Raw genomic sequence first — 16,688 nt, forward strand, 5'->3', positions numbered from 1 at the left:
GATGCAGCAGAGCTGAGTGTGCAGCAGGGTTCAGAGCACACTCAGCTCTGCTACATCTCTGCAGGGTTCACATCTCCGGTGTAGCAGTGCTGGCCCTGCACTCAGCTCGGCTGCATCTCCGGTGTAGCCAAGCTGAGTGCACGGCCAGCACTGCTACATCTCGGCATAGGAATGCATTGACCAGTATTTATTGGCCGAATGCCATACAGAGTACAGCATTCGACCAATCAACGCTGGTTCTGCCGGAGGAGGCGGAGTCTAAGACCTGTCACAGCAGTCTCCATTCTGGTCTGATCTTAGACTCCGCCTCCTCACAGACGAGCCTCCGGCAGAACCAGCGTTGATTGGCCGACTGTTGTACTCTGTATGGCATTCGGCCAATCAACGCTGGTCAATGCATTCCTATGGGAAAAAGTCAGCTCCCGCATATCGCAAGCTGACAGGGATCCCGACATAATACAGGTACTTGGGCATGTTAGATGCCCCCAGGCATGCTTCCCCTGCTGTCCCAGTTGCATTCCAGGTTGTTGGCATCATTTCCTAGGGTGTCATAGTGGACTTGGTGACCCTCCTGAGTCGAATAGTGGTTTCCCCCTAAACGAATATTTATTCCCCATAGACTATAATGGGGTTCGATGTTCGATCGAACAGTCGAGTATTGAGCGGCTACTCGAATTGAACTTCAAACATTTCACTGTTCGCTCATCTCTACATATGATCACTGACATCTGGAGTTTGAGGTTTTTAGCATTTATCATGTAGAAAAATTAGAATACTAATTTTATTTTAGGGTTTGTTTGTGTGGTTTTTTTTTAATAATAAGGGTTAAAAAAAAGTATTTTTACTATTTTTTCATAAAGCAATTTAGGTGAAATGGTCATAATTGACCACAGCATAACAGCATATAAGGGGTTAAATGGAAAGTATGCTTTCTGATGATGGGGTGGTGGTATTATCAACAAACGTCCATGGTACACCCATCCCCTTTCTTTTTTTGATGCTATTTTGTTTCATGTTATCATTAAAATTAAGAAAATCTAAGGAGATTAACCATGTCCCCCATTCCTTTTCTCCCTTTCCTTTTTATCCAATGCCAGACTGCAAGATAACTGGCTGGACCATGTTCAAAGCAATGTATACTGTCTACTAGGACAAGGCAGTATAAAAAGATATCACCAATACTTGCTAACCTATACTCTTCTCTCTATAGCTATGAGCCCAGAACTATTGCTTAGTTATAATGATATATGCCACTAGCGTTCCTCCAGAAAATTGGGTGACTACGGTTGAATACAGGAGCACGAAAATCCAGCATAGTCATCAATAGAGAGCGAAGGCTGCATTTTTATATGATACTTTTGTTCTATGGTTAGTGCAGGGATACAGTCGTCGTCCCGTTTGTGGAGCTAGGGTCCCACCCCATCTTGTAAATAATAGAAGAAGCTCCACAGAAGGTTTGAGTCAAACCCTACAATAAATGGTGACTGGTTTATGCATAACCTTGTGTGGAGCTTGTTCTATTATTTGTTCTATGGTTGTTACTATTATAACATTCTGGAATTGTAATGGGAGAATTGCTATAGAGAACCCTTCTTGGCATTATGATAAGGGCTCCTTATGGCCTATATAAGACTGCTGTTTTTACCTTCAGAATCATCACTGCTTGTGCAGAAGTGAATCAGCAATCCTTACTACAATACCATTATTATAACCACCATAAGTATTTATCTCTTACCTGAAAGGCGTATTTGTTTCTGCACGAGATTGTGATTTCTGTTGTCACTATTTCTACACATTTAATACGAGGCACTTCCACATAGCCACGAAGACTGCGCACTTTCTAGAAGTAAAATAGTATAGTAAGAGAGAAGCAGTCTACTTACAGTATCTATCTATCTATCTATCTATCTATCTATCTATCTATCTATCTACAGTATCTATCTATCTATCTATCTATCTATCTATCTAGCTTTAATGTGAATAAACATAATTACTGTATATACTCGAGTATAAGCCGAATTTTTCAGCCCAGTTTTTGTGCTGAAAAAGCCCCCCTCAGCTTATACTCGAGTCAGCAAAAAAAATTAAAAAAAATATATATTTTTTTTTAAGGAGAGGGGGTCTATGACCAGCCGCAATATTAATGTATAGAATCTCCCATAAAATAGTGCAAAAAAAAAAAAAAGTTTTATATCACTCCTTTCCCTAGAATACTTACAAAAGTAGAAAATTACTGTGAAACACATACACATTAGGACATTAGGTATCCCTGTGTCTGAAAGTGCCCAGTCTACTGAATATAGGGGATCTGCAGTGCTCCTGTTCCATCGGGAAGGAGTTAATAGGAGCACTGTAGATACCCTATATTCAGCCAGACTGAATTACAAGTGGGGGGGAAGAAAAAAACCAGTCCTCAAGTTCAGGGAAGGAGCAGACAGACAACCAAAACACCCCTCCCCTTTCCCAGCATCTACTGCACCCAAAAAATACCGACCATTTTAATTGTTAAAATTTTCCAGTAGCTGCTGCATTCCCCCCCCCCCCCCCCTCGGCTTATACTCGAGTCAATAAGTTTTCCCAGTTTTTTGTGGTAAAGTTAGGGGCCTCTTCTTATATTCGGGTTGGCTTATACTCGAGTATATACGGGTATTTGCTACAGTTGTATTTGTTTTTCTGTGCTATTTTCTATGTAAAGTTGTCAGTATTCTTCACAAGGTGTATGTAGGACAGGTGCTGGTAGACACATTGGCAACAGGTTCTGAGAAACATCCGATGACATCACCATACTGCTGCTATCTTTATGAATGATCACCACCTGCCCACACAAGGAAGGTGACCACAGTTTTACGTCTGGTTATTATTTCTTGGTAATCATTTGTGTATTATATGTGTAAACATCTCATATAGAGAAGGCAGTTCTCACATTGTATGGTTAGCACGCAATCACCCACATATATGTGTATGGTGTGACTTGTGGCCATTAAAAAATCGGAAATGACCATAGCAAGTGCAGGTGTGACTTAATGACTCTAGGCATTTCAAAATTAGAAAAAAAAAACATTTAGAAGGCAACTTTTAATAAATTTGGCACAAATAATTACCCCCATTAATTTCTTAAAGGTAGTGTACCTCCTTCCCCAAGCTTATTCATCTATTACCGCTGTATTACAGAACACATTACAGTGATACACAACGTATCTCTATTATGTAGATCACGGGAGATTTGGCAAAAGTTAACTTTGAAGTCATATACACTGGGGGCTCCTACACCATTGTTTACGTAACCTCACTTATAAGCCACGTTCACACATTAGTGTTTTGCATCAGTGTTTGTAAGTCAAAACCAGGAGCAGGTCAAAAATCCATAAACGGTGGGAATCCTTTCATAATACCATATCTCCAAAAAACATATTGTTTATAGGCAATAAAAACACATACAACTGTACTGCAGGATATTGTATAGCCTACTATATTGAAAACCATATCCACTGACTGGCCACTTTATTACGGACAGATTCCTTTTCCTGATTTGAGCTCCCTGTATAACAATAGACACATGAATCCACATTGAGGCTTAGGCCCCATGATAACCCCCAACTGGAGAAAGAAGCATTATTCTTTATTAAATAGCTTATATTCACTTGAACTATTAATTAATGAAAGGTTGTTGTACAATTGGGAGTACACTGTAACCCCCAACAGTCACAATACAATTGCAAAAATATTCTCAAAAATTGCACTTTTTTTAATTGTAGATTTAAAACTCATAACCTTTTATATTTTTTATTTTTTGTTGTAAATTTTGCAGCAGTTTTTTTGAGCCAAAGCCACGAGTGGCCTCAGGGGAAGGCAGAAGTATAAGAGCGTCTTATATATTCCCTATTCCTTTAGTAGCCATTCTTGGCTACAAAAAACCTCTGCAAAATCTGCAAAATGGGACCTCAGCATAAAGGGGTTATGCCATGAAAAATATTTATCCTCTATCCATAGGATAGATGATTAATTGTTGAGTGGTGGGGGTCTGATCGCCAAGACCCCTACTTATCTTGGAAAAGCCAGTTTGGACACAGACAGACTCCTGCTCCCTTTCACTCAAGTGGGAGCAATGTAGACGGCCAAAGTACAAGTTCAGGCTGGGGGAGGAGGAGTAAGGCCGGGGCCCCACATTGCTAAAATGTAGTGTTTTGGCCATGGCGGAAACAGTGCAGCAAAAAATACTGCCTTTTACAGTACCTGCAAAGTGGCCGAGATTCTGGCTAATAGCATCCACACATTGCAGAAAAAATTCTGCAGAAGAAACTACACGATTTCAGAACCGCTGGCGGTTTCTGTATGGGAATAATAGGAGCAGAAAGTCAGTAGAGGAAAACTATGCAGACTTTCTGTGAAAAATGCTGCAGTGTTTTTTGGCTGCGGATTGCTACATGGGGCCTTAGACTAATGGTTTTCTTGGCATACCCTGGGTCCTCTGATACCTGTGCATGATACCTGTATATGCCACAATGAAATGCTGCAGTTCTGAAGGTCAACTTGTTACCAGAGGAGTGTCTCTAATAAAGAGGCCATTCAATATGGACATAGTCTTCCCTACAAGCAAAGGAAAATAGCCCTATACATGGGACATCTGACAAAACATAGTACAGAGCCACAGCCGTGTGCATGGGGCCTTGTGTTCCTCCTGTATATCCTGTGCACAAGGCCTAAAGAAAACATGTAGGGTAAAAAACATCAATCCAATTTTTTATGGTGTAAAAAAAAGTTAAAAATTTTATCAAATGCCATATTTGCTCTAAAAATTTAAGCCTTTTGTCACTTTTCAAAAGAGGTGAGAAAAGTAGGAAGGGTTTTCCTAAAACTTACTCATGACTAATTGCTATTAGGTCAAACCTGTGACTGCTACACCTATAGGTGTAAAGTGTCATTTCTAATGTAAGAACAGGATGTTTGCGCCTCATAATAAATTTGGCACAGTTTGCACAAACATACTTTGTCTTAAGGGTAATCCAATTTGTAAATATTAATAGTCTATTCTTAGAACAGGTTCTTAAGATTAGACAACACCAAGGACCCCTACAGTATCCGGACAGCACATCTCCTGGATATTGTACAGCTCACCAGCTCACTTACTGTACAAAGCTTTAGGCGCTGCCTAGGTCACTTTATTATGGACCTTTCTAAACCACCACTACCTCTAGTAATTGAGGATGAATGGTCTTCATTCATTTTTGAATTCATTCAGTTTTTTGTTTTTTTTTTGGTTCTTGTTTTTTATATAACAATTTTAAATGTTTTGTACATTCTTTTAGTGAATTTGTATACCCTTTGCTGTGTGTTATTTACTTTAAGCAACTCCAGTTCAATGCACTTGAGAAAGGGCAATCGTGTGCCCGAAACGCGTTGTGTGTCTGAACTAATAAACGATTGAAATTTATTGGACGCGTTGAGCGCAGATCCTTCTTCTGATCCTTCTATTTATAGATTTCAGTAGGAAAACATTGCAGTACCAAAAGACATGCTACAATTTGTATGGCACATCTTAAAAATCAAGTAGATTACCAGGGGCCATAATATCTTGGAGCAGATGATCTGTATGGATCACAGGTGCTAGACCCATGCAGCTATAATAACCTGAGGATAGACCATTAATATGACAAACTGGATAACCCCTTTAAGACAGGCATATAAAACAGCAGTCTTCTGCTTAGGGTATATTTACTTAGTGCTTTGACAATAAATTGAGTGGCAGTAGACAGGCACGAGGACCAGCCTAAATAGCGGACAAAGGATCCCACTCCTGAGATCAGTAGGTGTCCAAGTGGTGAGACCTTCAGCGATCAAACACTAAAGATAGGTGATAAGAGTGATGGCCCCCTTTAATTTTTACACATTTAATGGAATAAATGTGACTTGTACTCCTAACACACTGCAAGCAAGTCTAACATTATTCATGTAATTTTATTAGTCTAAGTGACTGATGAAAGATGTGTTCATCCTGTGTAAGGTTAACCTGGAGGTGGCGGCGAGTGTTATACTGAGCGCTTCCCACAGTCTCCTAATGTGTGAACAGGATATCAGCTTGTCACATCCTCTCATTTTCTCTGTAGTATTAGAACAGTATAGTTTATATATGTATATATATACTGTGGGGAAGGTAGCTCGGAAGCAATAGTGGTACGAACACAACCAGTCAAAGACAGGGACACAAAATATGCAGGAAATAGGTTTATTTAGAAAAACAAAACAGGAAAATAAATAAACCTCGACTTCAGGCACTAAATGAGCAAAATAAAATACAGCCTTAACTTCAGGCAAAATGATGTGAAACAAAATCCTGCTCATCTGAGCTCTTAACTAAATAGTAATAAAAAACTAACCACATGTGTGGCTTACTAACAGCCTCAAGAACAAACCAATAAGCTTGATACAGTCTCACCAGACTCAGATTAACAGGACAGACCCAGACGCCTCTTCTCACTCCCTAGATCTGCCCTGAAATGCAGGTTCTGTAGGCTTTTATGGTCCAGGAAGGAGCCCAGGACCCACAACTGGGGCTGAGGGCTATTATAGACCACACAAATGTAAGAAACCTAGGGCCGATATAGTAGGATTCCACCTTCTTACAATATAAAAAATGCAGCTTGTCATTAAGTTGTCAATTTATTTTTCAGCGAGATCCAGAGGAAAATCTTCAATGTAAAAAAACAGAAAATCAATGGTCCATAAAATTCTTCATGTATTGCCCATCATTAAGATGACCATTGCACCATTCTCAGGCTGCCTAACAGCAGGCCAAAAATACAGATGGTACTAGTGTCTTTTTTTTACATGTTCAAGGGTAACTGCATAGGGTTCCTGCAGTCCTCCATCCTATCACGGACCCTATAGACTATAATGGGGTCCGTGTGGTTTCCGCACAAAAAAACACAAAGAGAAAAGTGTTGCTTGCAGAGCTTTTCTCTCTGCATTTTTCATGCGGAGAGAGTAACAGAATCCCCGAACTGAGCCTTAGTACATTGCTCCATCAGTCCCTTAGAAGTGAATGGAGTGGTGTGTATCCATACATGCTACTATTCTATTCACACATTCAGGGGAACTCTCAGACTCCCTTTCTCCAGATCACTGCAGATCCACAGTTGGACCCTTAGTCATCTGACACCTCTAGTGTTAATAGTTGCACAATTCCTAAAATTCTGATGGATACATGGTTTGTTCCTAAAATAATTGACATGGTTGTTGTGTTGTTCTGGTCATGTAGATGCCAAATATGCATTTCTTTTACATTTTATGTGGTCCTTATTAAATAAGGTGTTTACTGTGAAATTAATGTATTTTGGCTGTTTCTTTTAATACATTCAAAGTGTTAGGATTTTTTAACTTTTCTGTTTTAGTTTCATATTAAGACTTTAATACTTGTAATAGCATATAAATGTCTTTGTGTCCCTGCAAAAAAAACAAACGCTTTCACGGCAGAGAGGCGGCATACGACACCAAAGGTTTGCCTTAAAAACCCATTTACATAGATGAATGCCAGCAAGCAGGTTTTTTATGGGATTTAGGCGGAATCACGGTGGACAAGTACAAAGCGCATGTGTGAACGCCGCATAAGTTGTGCTTCAGCCCGTACAAGGAGGGCCCTCCCATTGATCAGCACTGTAAGGCTCCATTCACACTGAGTAATGCTGGCGTTTTTTGTGCTTATTTTGGCACATAGCGCCGCGTAAACGCCGCGTTTGCGTCGCGCTATTTTGTGGTCGCGTTGTACGGCGCAAACGCGGTGTTTACGCGGCGCTATGTGCCAAAATAAGCACAAAAAAACGCCAGTGTTACTCAGTGTGAATGGAGCCTAACGGTATTCATTGGTATTTCTGGTATACAGGAAGTTCATGGCAGTCTACTTCCATGATACTTCTGCCGTGCGGTGGGACTGAACAAGTACATTATAGTGCCTTTATAATGTCTTAAAGTGTAACTCCCATTTAATTTTTATTTTCACTATTGTGTTGGGGGAGGTGTAGTGAACCTTTTTGGAATATAATTTATTAACCTATCTAACTTACTTTTATTAGAAAACAGGCTGCAAAGTTCCCATTAACAATGATCTAACTAAGCAATGCCAGGGAGAGACTGTCTGTACAACCTGTACTCTATGCAGTATGTAGAACATTTACAAAAGGGGATAGTCACTCTGGTTTAATACCACCTAGAAAAATGGTCCTCAGCGTTCATATACTGCCAAGATAGAAATACTAGCTAGATAGTACTAGCGTGAAGACTTTGAGATATCACTAGTTAAAAGCACTGCTTGTTTACATGAACTGCTGCATATTCCCAGTGCAAATTCCCAGCTGTGTTTTTAACTAGTTATATCTCAAGTTATATCTCAAGCAATACCAGAACCATTTTCTAGGTGGTATAGAACCGGAGGTACAGCCCCATTGGTAAATGCTTCAGCTCTGCCTATTCACAATACAACTTTGTACGGACTTTCCTCAGTAATAGCTCAGTTAGAGGATTGCAATGGAGAATGTTACAGTCTGTCTTTTATTAAAAAGCAAGTTAGATAGGTTAATAAAGTATAAAATGGTCAACAAATATCCCCCCAGGACAATAGAAAAAAAAGAGAGTTACACTTTAAGTATGTAGATAGGTATAAATGTACCACACTATTGTCCAGGAAGGTGCCAGTTGTGGTATTGTCACAGGCAATATACACTGTAGAGAAATTCACGGCACATGTTCCAAAGCATTTAAGTGACAATTTATTGAAGACAAGTATATCAGCCAGGCAGTAGATATAACATAACTGTTAATATCAAAAAACATTTCAGTCGTCTTAATCTTTCTCAATGGGTATTCTATATGGGGAACAGAACGAGGTACTGCCACCTGATGGCCCGGACTCATGCGCCTGGTATCTGGCCTCTTAAAGGGATTATCAGGCCCCAACTAGATTTACATACAGATGACCTATTCACAACTGAATAAGACCTTAAAATTCTTATACAAATGACATGGCCAACTTTGCCACAGCACTTGTTTTCAGCTGTACCAGCAATGCAGCCATCCCCTAATAAAGTGTAACAGGTCCTGATGTGTAGTGACCACAGACAAAAATAGGTACTCTGGCATACATGGCCATACCCCAGTTGCACCGGACATCTCATTTACAGGCAGATTAAAAGTTGGTTTTCTTAGTAGCAACATTGTACTTTGACACCAAAAATTTATGTTCACTATGTCACTGAACGCCCCTATAATAGAATACAAGCGATTCAGAACATAGTTTTCTGGCAATAGACTCCCTTTTAGATAAATTCAAGAATGGAAAGGTATGCAATCTTTCGTCTGGCCATTTACTATCAGTCCCATTCGGGATCCAGACAGTCAGATCCCTACTGTTCAGAAAGTGATGGCATGTCCTGGTGATATGCCATTACATTTAATGATGAAAGGTCCTTGAAGAAGGTGACAGGCCGTAACAAACTAAAGAAGAGATTATTGCGTTCATAGCTATAATAATATATATAAGCATAGTATATCATGTAAATTATTTTTAAAATAAACTATGAAAATACAATGTTCTATGTCTGCCTCTAAAGTTGGCCCCTGTACCAAAGTTGACTGGTGAATCATGGGAACACAATAAACCGATCCAGGACCCTAGGCCACCAACTTCTATACTCAAGTATAAGCCGAATTTTTCAGCACAGTTTTTGTGATGAAAAAGTGCCCCCTCGACTTATACTCGAGTCAATCAAAAAAAATTAAATTTTGGGAGGGGGGTCTATGACCAGCCGTAGTAGTAATATATAGAATCTCCCCTAAAATAGTGAAAAAAAAGAAGCTTTAAAAAAATTATAATAAAAAAAATAAAATAAATAAAAGTTCTAAATCACTCCTTTCCCTAGACTACATATAAAATTAGAAAATGACTGTGAAATACATACACATTAGGTACCCTGTGTCTGAAAGTGCCCGGTCTACTGAATATAGGGGATCTGCAGTGCTCCTATTCCGTCGAGAAGGGGTTAATAGGAGCACTGCAGATACCCTATATTCAGCCAGGCTGAATTCCAAGTAGGGGAAAAAAACCTCAGTCCTCAAGTTCAGGGAAGGGGCAGACAGACAACCAAAACACCCCCCTTCCCCAGCACCTACTGCACCCAAAAACGCCGACCATTTTAATTTTTGAAATGTTCCAGTAGCTGCTGCATTTCCCCCCTCGGCTTATACTTGAGTCAATAAGTTTTCACAGTTTTTTGTGGTAAAATTAGGGGCCTATATTCGGGTCGGCTTATACTCGAGTATATACGGTAAGCTTTTTCCATCAAGAGCAATAATGACATCACACCTTGACTTCCTCATGCTGAAATCCTCCTAGAGATACAACAATGAAGTCTAAGGGCTATAATATAGTTCATAGAGTGTGAAAACATGAGACTTTTAACGACAAAGAAAAATCGCAATAGGTCACAAAAGGCAAATGTTGTCTTCAAGTCTGGCTACAGAATTAAGAAAACTTTTGGCTAAAGTGTCAAGTTCATGGCTATTGATCAAACCTAAGAAAAAGTTGGAATCCACCATTTCTTGCAGGACTGGCCAACATTTCCTCGGCACATAATGTCAGTATAAAGAAAGTTTTAGGCATGGTGAGTTACCCTCACAATCCTTTGTTCCTCCAGGGCATAAGGTGCCACCAAATGTATTTGGATTGACTTCCTCTCCTTTCACCATTAGCAGAGAGCTAATGAAGATGTATGGGCACCATAATTTCTACAGGGAACAAGAGATAAGTAGATGCCGAGCACAGTGACACTATTTACAATGTTCGGGGAAAGAATTAAATTGGGTGAGTTGATATCCAATCTCTTCAATCCTTTTCCACCCAACAAGAGACATCAGGCTATCCCCATAAATAGGAGATTCTGATGGCTTTAGAAGTGGCCACATTTAAGCCCCATACACGTGACCGTAGTTATTTTCAGTATATTGTATATAGTATATAGAACCATTCATTTCTAAGGCCCATACACACATCCATCAGTTTTTACTGATCAGTGTCCGGGCTATAGAAACTATCCATAAAAAAGTTTATGGGATCATACAAGTCTGTTTGTGCGTCTATGATTGTGGATGACATTCTGATGCAATGCGGACATGTTTTATGCAGAATACGGATGCATTTTTGCGGACAGGAAAATCTATTATGGTCGTGTGCATGTAGCCTTAGATTTATCGCTTGACGGGACTGTGTCTACCATACTGTGGGTATAAAAAGTAACTAAAGTCAACTACCATGAGTCAGCCATATTATAAAAAACATTAAAAAAATACTTGTTCCATCCAAATCCATTTCCTTTCATCAAAGTTCACTTTTACAATCAAATTACAATTCAGAGACCTGTTTTATGGCAGAAACTTTGCCACAATATGTGATGATAAATCGCATAGTACTAACTTTTATGTAAAAGGTTACATAAAGCACAAAAGTTGAGCAGATTTAGAGTGATATTTTTGAATATAAAAATGGATGACCAGAATTTTTTGTTCACCCTAGAAAATTACATCCCAAAAGACTGAAGGAGGATGTAGGTCTGATTTTGTATAATAGAATGTAAGTATATGAAGCTCACTCCTAATATACCCCTACTTTTCTTCTACCCCATCTACTTACCCCATTTCGATGCTCATAGTAGTTGAGTGAGGTGTGAGTAAGGATGAAGACCCTTGACTTGAAATTGGCTGGAGACGTTCTCCTTTTCTGCTGAGACCTCTTTATAAGTGGCTGTTGTAATATGACTGAACTATTCATCTGGGACATTAACCTCTGATCCCGGGGTCATAGGGAGACCCTGAGATGTTTACATACACATAACAATCCTTCAAGTCTACTCACGATGACGAAGAAATAAATCCGAGAACAGACATGTGGAGAGCACAAAAACAGTTGGACACCATTGGCTCTGTGAGAAGAAAAGTCAGAAGGAAAGGGGGTATGAAACAGACATAGTGAGCGGAGGTGGAAGTCTTATCTGAAGATTGCAGAGAGCAGCAAAGGTGTTAAACTTGTGTTATGTGACCTCAAACTACAACCACATCCTTCTTTCGACTGAGTTGCTGCTTCTGTCAGTCAGAATCATAAATGTTATGTACTCCTCCTTCCGAACTGAATTTGTATATAGTACAAGACAAAAAAATTGTTTCAGGTATATTTGCTCAGTAGATTCAGTGTCAGACTCGGGTTCCTTGGGTTAACCAGATAAAATGATTCTGAGGGGCTCACCCTCTTACAACCCCTAGTAAATAGACCATAGTACCCTAAAAATTTGGGTGTCGTTATTGTCTTAGATCCTGGACCCACCAGGGTATACTCTGATGGACAAACATGATACTGAGTAAGCTCCAGCTGAAATGTAGACTTGTGCCCTCACTAACATTGTCCTCTTAACCTATTCTCTGACGCCATATTTTAGCATAATATATCAACATTCTTGAATAAGAATACAATCCTGCCATTTGGTGTACACAGATCTTATTCAGAGCTGTGTCCCTGATGTTAATGTCACTCCTAAACACGGCATTGTAGTATGTTATTTATCCAAAATGAGTCTCCTAAATTGGATTTTATCATAGAAATTTGATCATATACTGTCTGTGTAAGGTGAAGGAGACAAAACTACACAGACATGAGCATACAGAGTATAACTGACAGCGGATCGGGGATCCACTCCGCTTCCTAACTAGTTTGACTTTGGGCTATTCCTGAAGGCGTAGTCTAAGTGTGCCCCTGGTTTTTATCCTTTAACCCCTATATGCGGGTCTTCACTAAAGAGGACCACCAAATCGCTACCTTTATGAGTACAAAGGCCAGAGAGACAATGTTAAAAAGCACCAGAGGGTCAGGCAAAAGGGTGATCCAAAGGTCAGGGACAGCTAGTGGAGACGCAGAGTCGTAGGAAGACAAAAGTCAAGACGTAAGGACTGAGGCCAAAGTCACAAAACTGAAGATCAAGCAGGAATCATGTTGAAACCCTTATAGGAACTGGATATCCAAGGACCTTGCTACTCACGGACAGTTCATTGGGTTGAGCAGGCTTAGGGTCCATTCACATGGAGGAAAATAGTGAGGAATTTGGTGTGGAATTTCAGCGATGAAAAAAAGCCTCCCATTGAATTCAATGAGTTCCTTTTTCTGCTATTTGTGGTTAGGATATTTTCTATGCTCTATTTCCCTGATGAACCTGGGGCTGATTCTGTGTCTCTGGGGAAATGCGTTGGGTAGCCTGATTTGAATAGAGGGGATTGCATACAATGTGTTAGTGCAGACTGATCTTATTATTTATCAAGATGCAACTAAGCAGTCAATTCAGAAGTATCTTAAAAGCATTCTAGGAAAACAATCCCTGTGTATCCTATGTAAACTATGTGTATCCGTGTATTGATGTGGCTAATAGCGCTTATAATCTCTGCCAGTGATGAAATCATCTGAGTTGACATGAGATTATAATTTAACCCATTATAGTTTTGCTGGATGGATGTCCAAGTTTATATCATACATCTACAGACTAAGGCCTGGTTCACATCTGCATTTGGTAATCTGTGAGTCTGCATGATCTACTTTCCGGTCCGCATGGCTCGTGCGGATACCGCATGGAAAGCACACGGACCTTATTGTAGTCCATGGGGTCCGTGTGCTTTCATAAGCTCACCACTTACCAATGTGTTCAGTATTCCATTCGAAGACAAAAGGGAATAAAGACACCGAGCAAACCGTAGTGTAGTAATTCTCTCAGAGATTGGTTTAAGTAACAGGGGAATGGTGCTCACCTTAACAGGTTGTGAGCCCAAGTCACAACTCCGAAATAACAGTATGAGACACCTACAAGGCTTCTCTTCGACTGGAGCAGCAACGTTCCTAACACCAACACGGGCGTCAAATTATGCAATAAAAAGGACCAACAAACCGGATTCGGTCGTAAATCCGGTAATAAGGAACTGCGCTCTTCTCAATGATTGGAAAATACGGTTTTATTAATCAACGAACTCACACACAACGCGTTTCGGGCGTTAAACCACGCCCTTCTTCAGGTGTAATAGTTACTACAAGCAAATAAAATAAAATAAAATGTAACATCTCCTGTTTTGACTCTGTTCCATATTCACAGATAAAACAATAAAATAGCATCCATCTGACCACATATGTTTATATCTTCAAGCCAGTATAAAATTATATGATTCATAACCCACATGGACTCATAATACAATCAAATACTCAATAAATCCCAGAATAGGAATCCATTCCATGTTTTCCGTAATACCCACATGGGCACATTGTCATAAAATGATGTCGCAAAATAAAAAACATACATTTAGGGAAACTGTAAATTATTCACACGTAGGCCCATTCAATAGGTACCGTATTTTTCGGACTATAAGACGCACTTTTTTCCCCCCAAATTTGGGGGGAAAAGAAGGGTGCGTCTCATAGGCCGAATGTGGCGCCTGGCACCCGCTGTACTAGAGAGGCGGAAGCCGGAAAGGGATAGACGCCGGGGCCTGAGACATCGCTGCGCTCCTCTGTCCTGCATGAAGCCAGCAGCGGGAGGAGTGATGCTGCTATTCGGCTCCTCCGTCCCCCCGCCGCTGGCTTCATGCAGGGCAGGGCAGCGATGTCTCAGGCCCCGGCGTCTATCCCTCCCCGGCATCCGCCTCTCTAGTACAGCGGATGCCGGGTCTGCAGTCTGTATCAGCGGCCTCTTCTCCCCCGGGGCCGGTCCCCACCGGCCCCGTACCTGTAAAGTTGCAGGCCGGCTCCTGCGCGGCGATATCGCAGGAGCCGACCTGTTCGGGTGACAGCCAGGAGCCTAATGAGGCTCCCAGGCCTGTCACTGCTGTATTAGTATTGCGGCTGGTCTCTATGACCAGCCGTAATACTAATAGACAGAATGTCCCATAGACGGCAATACAGTTGTATTGCCGTCTACGGGACTTGCAATCAAGTGACCGTAGGCTCAAGCCCCGGGGGGGGAATAAAATAGTAAAAAAAAAAAAAAAAAAAAGCTTTAAAAATATGAAATAAATAAAAGTTCTAAATAACCTCCTGTCCCTAGAATATATATATAAAAGTAGAAAATCATATATCATAAACCACCGGGTTTTTTTTTCAATAAAAGGTGATCTAAGCAATAGATATTCCCCAAAATGGTATAACTAAAAAGTACTTCTAGCCCCGCCAAAAAAACCACTCTATGCGTCCCCGTACAGCTGCAGGGTCACCTGTCAATGTGGCCTTGCAGCTGTTGCAAAACTACAACTCCCATACATTAAATATTTTACCAGTTTTTGCTTCAAAATTTTTTTTCCCTATTTTCCTCCTCTAAAACCTGGGTGCGTCTTATAGTCCGAAAAATACGGTACATAAATCTCTATTTTGTGCCCAAACTCTTACTTTGCTAACCAGATCTTTAAAGGGAAATTAATCAATACTAGACATATAACATTGTATGTAGTTATAGCACCCACAGACACATAAAGGGACTGTGAGAGAATCCAAACCCACTTGATTGATTAGATCCCCTGAATCCAGTCCCCCACTGCGTCAGGCTAGGTCTTAATAGACAGTATACAGATTCAGTTAAACAATAGAAGTTCTTTAAGGCTGGAATAAAATAGACCAGTGTGTCTTACCTTTACCGCTGGGGAGATGGATTGCTGGCCCACGCTAGGTTTGTTTTCCTGATCAAACCGAAAAATAGGGGTTTCACTGCTGTCTAGCTACACCTCCAGCATATCCATCATGAATTAGCCCGAATTTAGGAGAGAGTCCCTTTGAAACATTGGAGATCTCCTGCTATCTATGTACAGGGAGCCGTCCAGCAGGTCCGCCTGTTGGACACTGGCGGCTCACAGTGACTTACACTATCCGAAGCGTCTCGGACTGGGGCGCCACTACGGCGCATGCGCGGCCCGGCCGAGTGGACGCATGCGCTCTCTACACTCTGAGACGCGCTGCTCCGTGCCGGCACAGGAGCACGTGCGTCCCAGAGCGCATGCGTCCGCGCGGGAAGCAGCAGCTTCCTCTATCCACTCCCACCAATGGTTTAAAAAGATACACCTTCCGCTGGGCCAGCAATCCATCTCCCCAGCGGTAAAGGTAAGACACACTGGTCTATTTTATTCCAGCCTTAAAGAACTTCTATTGTTTAATCCCTGAACGGATTACCGAACGCAGATGTAAAGCGGGCCTAAAAAGAATCAGCAACACTATTATGGGCTGCTATTAGGAAACCCTATTATTTAGGAATCCTTTTTTGCCCTTTGTTTTGTATATCTGGGATCTTTTTAATCATAACTAATAATAGTTTAGTTTTATATTTCCATATTAGGTTTATTCAGCCATTGATATATTGTGATGAATTTTTGACTTTATACCCTCGGTGACATTTTTTGGAATGTAACAGCAGGCTAAGAACATGAGGGGCTTTACAGTTGTATTGTTATCTCATAAAGTAATGATATATGTTGGGAATGACTGGTAGGAATCCAACTTGGATAGCCAGGTGGCCACTGTGCAAAGACTTTAGGGGGGTATAACACTGAATTAGCACTGTGGCCCCTTCATTCTCATAATTGGTGGAGGTCCCAGTAGTCAGACAAACATAGATCATAAAGTGATGGCATATCCTACC

The 16,688-nt window shown here is 40.7% G+C and overlaps 1 protein-coding gene across 1 annotated transcript in view; it reads right to left on the reverse strand.

The window, feature by feature from the left end:
* The window catches only part of ITK (IL2 inducible T cell kinase), a 31,622-nt gene extending 19,810 nt beyond the window's left edge, over window positions 1-11,812 (reverse strand). Inside the window, exons 1-2 of the mRNA XM_075275892.1 lie at window positions 11,675-11,812; window positions 1,736-1,840 (exon numbers count right to left, since the gene is read on the reverse strand). Coding sequence (XP_075131993.1) covers window positions 1,736-1,840; window positions 11,675-11,812 — 243 coding nt within the window. The remainder of the gene's footprint in view (window positions 1-1,735; window positions 1,841-11,674) is intronic.
* Between the last annotated feature and the right edge of the window lie 4,876 nt (window positions 11,813-16,688).

Source organism: Leptodactylus fuscus, chromosome 5 (assembly GCF_031893055.1).
Source record: "Leptodactylus fuscus isolate aLepFus1 chromosome 5, aLepFus1.hap2, whole genome shotgun sequence".
NCBI lineage: Eukaryota > Metazoa > Chordata > Amphibia > Anura > Leptodactylidae > Leptodactylus > Leptodactylus fuscus.